Source organism: Podarcis filfolensis, assembly GCF_964270895.1.
Source record: "Podarcis filfolensis genome assembly, chromosome: 4".
Taxonomy (NCBI): Eukaryota; Metazoa; Chordata; class Lepidosauria; order Squamata; family Lacertidae; genus Podarcis; species Podarcis filfolensis.
Window position 1 is genome coordinate 59,840,474 of NC_139607.1, and position 13,643 is coordinate 59,854,116.

General features: G+C 41.1%; 1 protein-coding gene and 1 long non-coding RNA gene across 6 annotated transcripts in view; one reads left to right on the plus strand and one right to left on the minus strand.

The window, feature by feature from the left end:
- The window catches only part of LOC310761615 (uncharacterized protein), a 123,015-nt gene extending 122,520 nt beyond the window's left edge, over nucleotides 1-495 (minus strand). For both annotated transcript variants that reach the window (XR_014547572.1, XM_083611793.1), the window contains exon 1: nucleotides 390-495. Coding sequence is in view for 1 of the 2 variants with exons in the window: in XM_083611793.1 (XP_083467919.1) it covers nucleotides 390-423 (34 nt within the window). In the remaining variant the exon portion in view is untranslated. The remainder of the gene's footprint in view (nucleotides 1-389) is intronic.
- The window catches only part of LOC310761622, a 140,307-nt gene that overhangs the window by 9,866 nt on the left and 116,798 nt on the right, over nucleotides 1-13,643 (plus strand). The gene's annotated exons all lie outside the window — the stretch shown is intronic.

The following is a 13,643-nucleotide window of genomic DNA, read 5'->3' on the forward strand; positions in this document are numbered from 1 at the left end:
ACACTTCTGAGAAAATCTTAAAACCCCACTTAAAGTTTACTGGCCTTAATATCTGCCCCCCCCCCAATTACTGGAACAGGTTACTTCTGGGTTTCGGTGCTCAAGCATGCGCAGAAACACAAAATGACATCACGTGCATGTGCAGAAGCGCCAAATTGAGTCACGCACGTGCGCAGACACGGCGCTGCAGGTTGTGAACGATGTGGGTTGTGAACGTGCCTCCTGCATGGATCACGTTCGCAACCTGAGGTATGACTCTGTGTGTGTGTGTGTGTGTGTGTGTGTGTGTGTGTGTAATCTCATCGGTCCTTATTGCCTAGAAATGGAAAGTAGTGCTGATGGGTTCATAATTATTCAGATTATATAAATGACATTGTTGTTTTTCTTACTGTAAAATTTGTGTTGTCCACATATCTGTGTCATTCACCGCTATTGTTTTTCATGCTGGTATTGGTACTGACCCTGCAGCTCACTGCTATCACGTGTTGCAGTACTTGGCTCTGCATGGGTTGAAAATATTCCCAGCATCAACAGGAGACACAGCCCAAGGCTAGACTTGGACATGTTATCATAATGGCGTCTCCTGCTGTAACACAGTTAGGAGAGCTATCTGAAGGGACTGCTGTTAACTGTTTGGTAATCGCTAACATGCTGAAGCAATCCTCACACTAAATAGATGCTTTGTAGGGCTTATGGGTGGGGGTGAAATTAAATACTTCATTCGCTGAGGATTCAGTTGCAGTGTTGCCTACACAGCTTTAGCTGACATGATTATACTTTTCACTAACATGCTGAGGTGGGGGGGGGGGGAATGTAGAAGTTAGTTAGACATTGAACCAGAGTTCATAATGTTGCCAAAGGACATTATTTATTATTGGGTGAAATCACTGGAGAATAGTCTGTTATCATAATATGGTCTCATCCTTTGATGCCATGTTATTGTAACATAATGAAAACTGTTTACCATTAGTTAATGGAATGTGCTTTTTGAATTGAATTAGAATTGAGAGTTCAGTCACTTTGACTTCATATGCTTTCAGCAGGCTCTTTGTATGATGACTTTAAACAATTGCATTTTTCCCCTTCAGCAACAACAGACGGTGAATAGTCTGGTAAATAAGACAGAATACAGCTGGTTTCATTAGCAAGTGTCAAGATCAGTATCTATATTTCTTTCTTTTGTTATGCAGCTATATTTTACTTGTGATGGGGAAAAATTGTTTCTGGGAGAGACATTACCATAAAGGAACTCAACAATTAATAGCCATTATATATCTCTGTATGCAATTCAACATTAAAACTGTTCCAGCTGCCAAGATACAAACCTAAATGACTCTTATATTTTCAAGGGTATGTAAACTATAACGCACAAATCTAGGTTCATAATCGGGGGGAAGGAAAATTTGAAAGATACAGGCTCTCCTGAATGGATACAGGTGGAGTTTTTATTTACCCCTATTTTGGGTACAGTATAAGAGTTTTCCTCATATGCAATTCCTTTCAGAAGAGAGGTGTTCTCGTTCTCTCTCTGTGTAGCATCCTGGAAAAGGATGTTCTCCACTACCAATCAGAGAGCAACCCTGGGTGTAAAATATGCTGCATGGTAAGACTTAGAAACACCTCGAGAGAATGGCATATAGCCATGTAATGCTTCAATAGCCAGTGATAGCAAATCTCAATACAGAAAGATTGTTTAAACCACAAAGTGGTGGTAGGAGACATCAGACTAGAACATTGGCCCTGATAGGCATTCTACTTATCTCCTAATAAACCATCGATGAGAATATGGTAAGAAAAACAATTTTTGATTTGCATCTAAAATTCATTGTGGGGTTTATTTTCGTAATTGCTTTGCCCTTACTGTCAAACCTGAACTTTGCTACCATTTTGAGCCACAGTGGACACCTCCCACTGCAATGCATGTTTATAGTTGAATCTTCACATTGTTGTTGTTGTTTAGTCGTTTAGTCGTGTCCGACTCTTCGTGACCCCATGAACCAGAGCACGCCAGGCACTCCTGTCTTCCACTGCCTCCCGCAGTTTGGTCAAATTCCTGCTGGTAGCTTTGAGAACACCATCCAACCATCTCATCCTCTGTAGTCCCCTTCTCCTTGTGCCCTCCATCTTTCCCAACATCAGGGTCTTTTCCAGGGAGTCTTCTCTTCTCATGAGGTGGCCAAAGTATTGGAGCCTCAGCTTCACGATCTGTCCTTCCAGTGAGCACTCAGGGCTGATTTCCTTAAGAATGGATACGATTGATCTTCTTGCAGTCCATGGGACTCTCAAGAGTCTCCTCCAGCACCATAATTCAAAAGCATCAATTCTTCGGCGATCAGCCTTCTTTATGGTCCAGCTCTCACTTCCATACATCACTACTGGGAAAACCATGGCTTTAACTATACGGACCTTTGTTGGCAAGGTGATGTCTCTGCTTTTTAAGATGCTGTCTAGGTTTGTCATTGCTTTTCTCCCAAGAAGCAGGCGTCTCTTAATTTCGTGGCTGCTGTCACCATCTGCAGTGATCATGGAGCCCAAGAAAGTAAAATCTCTCACTGCCTCCATTTCTTCCCCTTCTATTTGCCAGGAGGTGATGGGACCAGTGGCCATGATCTTCGTTTTTTTGATGTTGAGCTTCAGACCATATTTTGCGCTCTCCTCTTTCACCCTCAATAAAAGTTTCTTTAATTCCTTCTCACTTTCTGCCATCAAGGTTGTGTCACCTGCATATCTGAGGTTGTTGATATTTCTTCCGGCAATCTTAATTCCGGCTTCGGATTCATCCAGCCCAGCCTTTCGCATGATGAATTCTGCATATAAGTTAAATAAGCAGGGAGACAATATACAGCCTTGTCGTACTCCTTTCCCAATTTTGAACCAATCAGTTGTTCCATATCCAGTTCTAACTGTAGCTTCTTGTCCCACATAGAGATTTCTCAGGAGACAGATGAGGTGATCAGGCACTCCCATTTCTTTAAGAACTTGCCATAGTTTGCTGTGGTCGACACAGTCAAAGGCTTTTGCATAGTCAATGAAGCAGAAGTAGATGTCTTTCTGGAACTCTCTAGCTTTCTCCATAATCCAGCGCATGTTTGCAATCTGGTCTCTGGTTCCTCTGCCTCTTCTAAATCCAGCTTGCACTTCTGGGAGTTCTCGGTCCACATACTGCTTGAGCCTTCCTTGTAGAATTTTAAGCATAACCTTGCTAGCGTGTGAAATGAGTGCAATTGTGCGGTAGTTGGAGCATTCCTTTACTATAGTACAGTGGTACCTCGGGTTAAGAACTTAATTCGTTCTGGAGGTCCGTTCTTAACCTGAAATTGTTCTTAACCTGAGGTACCACTTTAGCTAATGGGGCCTCCCGCTGCTGCTGTGCCGCCGCCACACGATTTCTGTTCTGTTCTGTTTGGTTTTCTTGCAGGCCATCTGAAGTAACAGAATAACAGAATCATAGAAGTCCAACCTTTTGTAAGGCAGGAATATGCAGCTATCCCTTACTGAGATTGAACTTGCACTATGCTCTAGCCAACTGAACTATAAGACACACTTAAGAACACTGTTGGGAGAATATAACATGAAACAAGTATCTCCCAGGAAAGGGGTCCCCAATCTTTTGGGGCCTATGGAACATGTGGAATTCTAAGTTGGTGAACAAAACATGCTTAACTTTGGAAAATTTAGCAAGGCCGTATAGGAACACTTGGCTGAACCACTTTGCCCTTCACCTTGTTTGAGCACCTAGCGCTATATTTTCTTGGAGTTATATAGTTTTCTAACCCATCTGATCATATTTTTGTGTCTTCAGTCTTGAACAGACATCTATTGTTCCTTTTTCTGGCCACATGCTTCAATTCTCATTTATTTTCCTTCATGTATTGAAGGAACCTGCAACATCAATTTGAATAGGGCAGGGAGTTCTAGCTGAAATGTATTAACTTTTGTTATTTTGACATCCAGGCAGTTTCCGCCCCCCAGCTTACAGCAGAGAAATTGAAGGGTGGGTAAAGGAAAGTCAACAAGATGAATAGCACAGAAGGAAATTCATGCTGAAATTGTATTAGAATTAGATAGCTAAAGCAATGTAACTAGGCTGATGAAGATAATATGCCCAGTTCTGTATGATAGATATGCAATTTGCTAAGTCAGAATGTAAATATCTTGCCTAGATAGAAAAGTTTTGCTTGAGTAAACCACAGATTTAATATGGCGTAACTGAGGCTCAAATGTGGAGCTCAGCTTTTGAGGAAGTATTTAGAATGGGCTATATAGCTAGCTGCCTGTTGTCTGTCTGCTTAGGACTAACTTCACTTCAGAGGTGGCTGCCTTTTGTTCTCTTCCCTTGGAGAAGGGGCACATCGAAAACAGGGGTCAAAGAAGGCATTGACTTATGTCTGGACTGCTGAAACCATGCCTTTATTTCATGTCTGTTGCTTCACAGACCAGTTTTGACCATGTCCCAGTTACTGTCTGAAGTCTGGTCCTTCTGCAGTCCTTGCCTGGGGTGTGTGGTTTGTGTGTTGTTGGCCCTGGCAGGATTAAGTCCAGGCATTGGCACCAACTCCAGCAGTGGCAGGAGCAAAGGGAGCACAGCTCAGGGTGAGGCCCCCTGGCCTGAACAGAGGGAGGCAGGTGAGTGATCAGGCGCCTTACCTGTGCTCTCACACAGTGGCGGAGAAGGAGGCTGGAATGGCTTAGCACAGTCATTTTTTCTGGGCCCCTTAGGGTTGGAGCCTATGAGTCCAGGACTCCTGTGTCCTGGAATGCTGCTCCCTCCCTCTCCCCAGGCTTACAGGAAAAGCCTGGAGATCATACACCACACTTCTTGCAGTCAGTAAATGCTGTTGCTTTAAAATCAGTAATACACAGGACCTTCAGAGAATATACCTCTGGCTTAAGGAAGATCTGAAGTCAAGGAAACTGTTTGTAATGAAAGCCACCATCTCAAGTTATGGCATAAATAACTTGTCTGAAAGCCACTTTTCAATGTGGGACACATGGGGTTGCTTTCAAAGAAAACACGATCACATAAAAACTAAAAGTAAAAAGTGATTCACTGAAAAACTGGTCTTGGAATTCAGTCTTCAAACATGCTCAGTGCAAATTATAGTAAACGTACATTCCGTCCACATCACTGAATAGAATTATTCCATAAATTGTGTCTCAAAAAAATAAAATAATATAATATAATCTGCTGCTGTTCTTTTCAGAGTCCTGTTTTTCACCTATAAAACTCGTATTAACAGATTCTCTAGGAATAACATGTAATAATGTGTTCCTGTAATTTATTTTGTCATTCCGGAAGAGATGTCTTCCAGCTCTAGATGTAGTGTTATGGTTCTAAAGTGCGGTGGTAGCTTCACAAAAGCCACTCATCACTGCAGCCATGAAACTTATTTAGCTAAAATAATAAATCATCAGATCAATTTTAAGGTCTCCTGTAACACTGAATTAGAACCTCCACTGGTCTTTCTTTCTGCCAATCACAGGAGGAAAGGATTGCCTGAAAGCAGAACTGATTCAAGCACAGCATGGAAGCTGCAAAATCCATCTAAAGGCACTTAGCAATGTTAATATTGTTCCCGAAATGACATTTAAGCTGTGCATGCCATGTGACATGCAAAAGTAGAACATTTTCAAGTTTTAGAGTGTGACAAAGGGGCAAACTACAATCCACACAGAAATGTGTGTGACGAAGCTTGAATGGCTTATTTAGTAAATAACAAAAATCTTCAGAAGAAGTGGCAAAGCATTACTTAACCTTTCTCTTTGTGTATTTTCTCTCACACAACAAGGCTTAAATTCCATGGGTATCTGCAGGGAGAAATACAGCTTGTGGGGGCGGGGGGCAACTTAGAATGGAAAAAACATGTAGCAAAATATAAGTACACAATGTCATCTGTCACTGCAAAAATGCTTTCCTTCTCGTGTTCCTCCCATTCAGCAACATATGCACCTTCCATCCACATGAATAGGACAGCAACACACTCCATAAGGACTAAGTGGACCCATTGACAACTACCCCACAGTCGCAAATACTCCCTTTCTAGGGAAGGTGATTGGGTTGTAGTGCAACAATGGCAAGTATTATTTGATGAAGATTATCTTGACCCATATCAATCTGGGTTCAGATTGAATTAGCTGAATTAGCCTTGGTCGCCCTGATGGATGACCTTTATTGAGAGGACAGTGGTATTGTGACTCTATTCTTACTTGATGTCTTAGCAGCTTTTGAAACAACTGACCAATGTTTGTTTCAGAAGGATAGTATTGAGTGGTCATCTTTTGCCCTCCTGACTGACTCACCACCGCCACAGCTTAAGAGGCCTCATTGAGGCACTGGGACACCACTGCTGCTGCTGCACCGTGGGGGTTGAGGAAGGCCGCTCCCTCCTGTAGGCCCACTCCACCAGGCCTAGGGGGCGGGGCCCACACTCGCCACCGCTACAGTTTTAAGTACTATACCAGCTGCACTGGCTCCCGGTGGAGTACAGGATCAGGTTTAAGGTGCTGATTTTAACCTTTAAAGCTCTATACGGCCTAGGACCCTCATATCTACGGGACCGGCTCTCCTGGTATGTCCCACAGAGAAATTTACGGTCTGCAAATAAAAACATCCTGAAGATCCCAGGCCACAGAGAGGTTAGGCTGGCCAGGGCTTTCTCGGCCGCGGCTCCAATCTGGTGGAATGCTCTGCCACAAGAGACTAGGGCCCTGCGGGACCTGACATCTTTCCGCAGGGCCTGCAAGACAGAGCTGTTCCACCAGGCCTTTGGTCAGGGCGCAGCCTGACCCCCTCCTCTGGCAATCTGCACAGAATTTTGCTTAATGGTTGCCATCAATTTGATTTTAATTTGATTTTAATTAATTTTATAATGAATGTTTTTAGAATGTTGGATTATTTTGATTGTTGTTAGCCGCCCTGAGCCCAGCTTCGGCTGGGGAGGGCGGGATATAAATAAAATTTATTATTATTATTATTATTATTATTATTATTATTATTATTCCTAGAGGTTGTGCTGTGGTGTGCCACAGGGACCCATCTTGTCTCAAATGCTGTTTGATATCTACATCTAGCCTTTGGGAGAGGTCATTAGGAGATCTGGAGTGAAGTGTAATCAGTAGTACTTCTCTGAATCAAGGAAGACTGCATAAGCCCTGGACTGGTCTGTGAATTTGGTGGTGGGCTTGATAAACAGACTCTGAATTGTGGCAAGATGGATGCACTATGGGTAGGTGGTTCCTGAATATGTATATTTGCTCAATTACCAGCTTTGATGGGTTCATACTTCAACAGTATGGGTTCATAGTCTGGGGGTGCTCCTGGATCCATCTTTGACATTAGAGGCCCAGGTGAGCTCAGAGGATAGGAGTGCTTTCTACCAGATTCAGCTGGTAAGACAGCTATGGCCATTTTTGGACCGGAATAGCCTGACCATTGTTGTCAGTGTTCTGGTCACCTCCAGGTTTGTTTATTACCATGTACAGTCATACCTTGGGTTGAATGTACTTCGGGATGAGCACGTTCGAGTTGCACTCTGCGGTAACCCGGAAGTAATGGAGCGTGTTACTTCCGAGTTTTGCCACATGCGCAGACGCTCAAAATGATGTCATGCGCAGAAGTGGCGAAAAGCAATGCGCACATGCGCAGACGTGCCGTCGCTGGTTACGTTTGCTTCTAGATGCGAACGGGGCTCTGGAACGGATCCCGTTTGCATCTAGACGTACCACTGTACACTTGTGTAGGACTGCTTTTGACGTTGGTTTGGAAGCTGCATTTGGTGCAAAATGCAGCAGCTCAGTTTTCACGGCGATATCACTAATATGTTATCTTGCTGTTGAAAGAATTGCACCGGCTGCCGGTTAGCTATGAGCTGGTTTGAATATGCTGGTTTTGGTGTACAAAGCCCTATAAAGCTCGGGACCAGGATATGTGAAAGATCATCTCACCCCTTATATACCTGATAGTTGACTGTGCTCTGCAGATGAGGGTCTCCTGCATATTCAGTCTTATTAGGAGGTCCATTCTGCACCATGTTGGGATGGGGCCTTTAGTGTTGTAGTGCCTACACTGCAGGGCTGGGTGATATATCAATATATTGTCCAACACCAGTTTGAAGTTCACATCATGATAATTCTTTCTTAAGTTCTTCCAAATGTTAGTTGGAATCTCCTTTGCCCTCAACGTAGTCAATAAATGTAACCATGCAAATTGCCCTAATTATATGGGTGAATATTTTCAGAAGCATTCAATATTTTTGAGCAATGTCCAGTATAAACAGTAATGAGATACGTACATGCTTTTCCCTGATAGATTTATTTTGTTAATACTTGTTTTAATTTTGTAAAAGGTACATTTTGTATAACATCCCAGTATACCTGACAAGAGATTGTTTGCTAGCTAGTCTTAATTGTGTCATTTACATTCCTGCTGGTGCCATGTTGCAGACATTATTATACCAATTTTCAATTGATTGCTTACCTTATAGTTTCCAGTTTTATGTTGTTCTTTCCAAACATCATAAATAGCATGTTTTTGTAAGGTAAATGTTTGTTTGGTCTGTCAAAATTCGAGAGTATTGCCAATTTTTGTGTGCAGAAATATGTTCCATGATTTTCCCACACTTCTTAATGATATTTAGTCCAAAATCTTTCTGTTGTACACAATCACAAGTGGAAAACGGATCCTTCAGGAGGACATTTTTTCCAACATTAAGATCTGCATATTCTCTTTACTGTTAACACATTGGTAAAAGTTGGAACACTTTACCAGGAATGGCATTGAAGGCAGTATGTGAGGCCATAGGACCCAGATCAATTGATTTGATAAAAATTAATACACATTTCAGGATTATTAACCCATTATGTTCCCATGATGTTATCATATTGCAATAGAACAATGAGATTTTTCTTCAAAATTTAACTGGTACAAACATTGTAGGCTTCTTAGCTGTAGTTTTATATATTTAAATCAATCATATTTTTTAAAAAAACTGTCAATCATTTTATCCTGTATCTATTTTTCTTATACAGTTAAATTATGCAGTGGACCAAGTCTGGTAATGTTTAAGGCAAATACGAAGCCACAGACCTACAAATACTGGCAGAGATGTTACACTGTAAAATGAAAGTTCAGCCTACAGCACATTTTCACAGCTGAGTCATAAAATTTTTGAAAGGCAGCATTTATAATGGAAATTATGACAAAAGCATTACTTGAATTAGATTACAGTCACTTGAGTCACCGAAAACAATGCTGCACAAAATTGCCCTGAAAGACAGAAGGTTCAAGTGAGCAGAAGTACATGTAACCATCATATCAAACCCAAGTGTGTATGCAGGGGGGCAAATTTAAAGATGTGAAGAGGGGATTTGGCTAAAAGAATCCAGTGACATTAATGCAACCCACAGAGCTGAATCTTCTTAAGCCATCTACACAATATTTCTGATTGCTTAATTAAGCAATGGGACATGACAGAGTATGAAGTGTGTTGTATTAATTCTTACTTAGCACATTAGGCACAAAGGCAGAGGCCAAGTACTATCAACACAGCCAGGCTTAGATTAATATTCCACAGTTCTTGCACTGGGGCACTGCATTGCAATTAGGAAATGGTAGTATTAAAAATATTTATATTGTTGATGCAATAATGATGCATGGTACTTTTCTCAGCTTCAGTTCTGAGCAGAAAAGGGGGCTGATCAGTCTGGAACTGGAATATTTCATTAGGCAAATCTGATGAATCCTTCTGTCGTGCACGTTGTAATGACCTATCAGTGCAGGAGAAAAGACTCTTTTTATGGTTATTTTAGGAATTTATATCCTACATTTTGCATTAGCACCTAACAAAAACCAGGCAGCTAAACTTCAGGAAACAATAAAACAGTAATAAATGACAAATAAAACAGCATATTAAAAAGCAACAGAGAGCAGCCTGTCTTTTGAAAGGCAGAGATGATGAGCCATATAATGCTATTAATGTTGGGTTGATAGAACAGAATGGACCACTTGATGCCTAGAATATAGAAGAAGACACATGAACATATTGAGGGGGAGAGTTCCAGAAAAGAATGCCACTTCAGATGATGGAGGCATCTGGAGAAGGACTTCCAAAAAGCTCTTATATAATGGGCAGCTTTTTGTGGCATTAGATGAGTCTTCAGTACCTAGGTGGCCACGTCCCAAACCACAATGATTTCAAAGCCACAACTTGTATGTTGAATTGATCCTGGAAACAAATTGGCAGCCAGTGAAGATCTTCTAACATACCAGGTTCATTGTGGTCAGTCCTTTAATAGCATTTTATTCTGGACATTTTTCAAGGACAGATCTCTGTGTACAGCACATTGTGCTAATCTAGCTTTGATGTTACTAAGGGCTTCGATTAATTTTCTTTAGGTCACCTGTCTTCAAAAAAGGCAAAGCTGGTAAATGGCACTGTTCATTACTAATTCCACCTGAGCATAAAGCTGGTTGTTAAAGGAGAGTGCAAGCCTGAAGTTTAAAGGTAAAGGGATCCCTGACCGTTAGGTCCAGTCGTGGCCGACTCTGGAGTTACGGCGCTCATCTCGCTTTATTGGCCGAGGAAGCTGGCGTACAGCTTCTGGGTCATGTGGCCAGCATGACTTCTGGCGAACCAGAGCAGCGCACGGAAACGCCGTTTACCTTCCCGCCGGAGCGGTACCTATTTATCTACTTGCACTTTGACGTGCTTTCAAACTGCTAGGTTGGCAGGAAAGCCTGAAGTTTAAGCTCAGGCAAAAGCATACAGGGGAAGAGAACCTTAAAAACAGCTTAGTGAGGACTGAGCTTGCCAGAGGCTACACTGTGGCTATTGGGGGAAACAACAGAAAACTGGGAGTTGGGTCGTGGAATGACTGGAACCCTGAATGGGAACACTCTACACTGCAGCATTTTGTTGCAGACCACACTAGTTGTAGGTTCCTATTCTATATCAGAGCAGACCGATAAATTTGTGATGACTTATGGACAAAGTTACTATACGTAATCAGAGAAAAAACTGGAAGTAAAACTCAACTCACTGAACTTTTTATTTCAAATTGAAGCTCTGGGGCAGACCAGACAACTGCAGATCTATCAAGTCCGTAAGCCTGTAATAGTCGTAAAGAGGAAGTGGGGTGATTAGGGCTCACTGCGATATTAGAAACTCGGATTGTCAGTCCCAGAAAATGAAAATTTTATTTATGGGAGCTGTGAGTCCCAGAAATGATATGTATTATTTTGGCAGTCCAGCTGATTTATGGTGCAGGGAAAGGAATTAGTATTCACTAAAGTAGTGAGAATATGTATTTTTGCAATATAAGCTGCCGCTGTGACAGGGCAGGGGAAAGAATTATTTCTGTAATAACTGGGTATCACAGAAATGTCAAAACCTAAAAAAGGGAAATATATTACTTTTGCACATTAGTAATTGTTGTACACTTAACTGCACAATCCTATACGTGTCTCCCCAGAGGTAAGTAGGTATAGGATTGCATTCTTCATTTAATTTGCTGCATTTATGTCCCACCATTTCTTCCAAGGAGCTCAAGGTGGCATACCTGGTACTCCCCCATCTTGTTTTATGCCAACAACAACCCTGTGAGGTAGGTTAGGCTGAGAGTGAGTGACTGACCCACGGTCACGGAGTGAGCTTCATGGCTGAGTGGGGATTTGAACCCTGGTCTCCCAGGTCCTAGTCCAGCACTCTAACCACTATACCACACTGGTTACAGTGAAACACAGAGACATTATTACTCTTAAGTATTAATTTCTAATCACACAAAACTATATTTTTATAATAGTAATTTCCCTTACTGTTGTGCCACTCCTATTGTAAAGTAAATCATTTGTTTGTGTGTTTGCTGTCTAACGTTATAAAGAGGTGATGTCTTTTTATAACAACTACAGATTTGGAAGATTTCCTAGCAATCAAAGTACATGGCAGTGAATTGATTTTCAGAAGAACTGAGCACCCACTTCTACCATTAAAATAAATGAGAGCTATTTGTACTTCGTAGCCTGAAAATTAAGCCATTCATGTTTTGCCATTGCCCTATACCATCAATACTTGCCCCCAATTTCCTGCACTTCATTTATCATTCACAAAGGCCAAATTTGTGTATACTTTGTGTCAGGTGGAAACTCTGAGGGATATACTGGCATGGAATTTGAAAAAATTGTGTCTCATTAGATCATAAATACTTTTTTTCTCTTTAAAATATACTGGGCCTGATGTAAAAAGAAAAAAGATTATCCATCAGCCAGTTAAAACAGCTTGATAAACAATGTTATTTACCTGGAAGAGTTTGGTATTTTATGTTTGAGTATATATTTCATTGATATGTATGGTGCAGTTCAATTCTGTACTACTGGAGTGCTTCCATGGGAACCAATCCATTCGACAAGGAAAATACATTTCTGCATTCCTTGGATTAATGGTAGTCCCTTTGGATCACTGAAGTGTGGGATACCCTTTTTTCAATCTGCCAAGACCCAAATGCTAAATATAGTTCTTTAACTTCCTTTTTAAATTGGATGGAAATGTGTAAATCACATTTCTTCAGTAGGGGAAAAAGCTGTTTATCAATTTCCATGACATTATTCTCCCATTATATTTTGTTCTGATGTAATTGTGATTTAGATAATATTCCGCCATATAAACAGAGGTGGATTGGAGTTGGATTCCTAACCACTATTTTGCACAAACTCTTATGAATTGGAGGCAGCAACAATAATCCACAGAAACTTTAGTAAAATATCTACTTCCACTTTGCCCACTTAATTTCATGCCTTATACATAGAAAGTGTGGTATATATACTATTGAGCAATGCAGTGTCTCCTCTGGAATTGAGCGAGAACCTCTAGGAGACTTAATCACAAAACTTCCAAACAATGTCTGGTTTGGCCCCGAGACAAGCAAGACATCCACAATATAGACTTTTGACAGAAATCTGCTAAGAATGTTTGAAAGCATTTCAGTGGCGAGGCAGGGAACAAGTCCTGCACAGATAGTGGTGAATGACCCCATCAATAACCTAAGAAATGGTAATGAACAGATTATGATGAGCTGTATTCGGGCACTAAAGTTATTCAAGCTAATAGACAAAATATTCATTTATGCATACTTTCAGGCACGCACAATTGTTTAAGATAAGTTAGTGTTGTAGTTTATTATATCCTGAAGGATGTCTTTATAAGCATCTTCTTATTTGATTGTATGTGGCACATGCTATAAGTTTCATTCTTCCACATTGTGACTTTATGCGAAGCACAAACAAGACCATAGTAACTATGAGTCTATTTGGCTGCTTCTTTATGCAGGGCAAGGCATGTCAGTTAGCAAAACTAGATCACAAAAAGACCAAGAGCATAAAATGCTGTGGTAAAGAAAGAGAAAGGAAATTATTATTGGCCAACAGCTTTCTGACTTACAGTCAAATAAAGTCGAACTGGAAAGCTTCTTAGTGACAGCAAGCTAGCTATTTCCAACAAAGAGAGGTTAGAGTTTAAGGCCAGGCCATCAGACCTTGGGCAAAATTTCCATATTACTCCCAGCTTGAGAAGAAGAAAATCCCCTTTCCAAAGGTTTTGTGCAGTATCTTTTCAGTATAATTTCTCTTTGCATGATGAATCACACCATAGGGT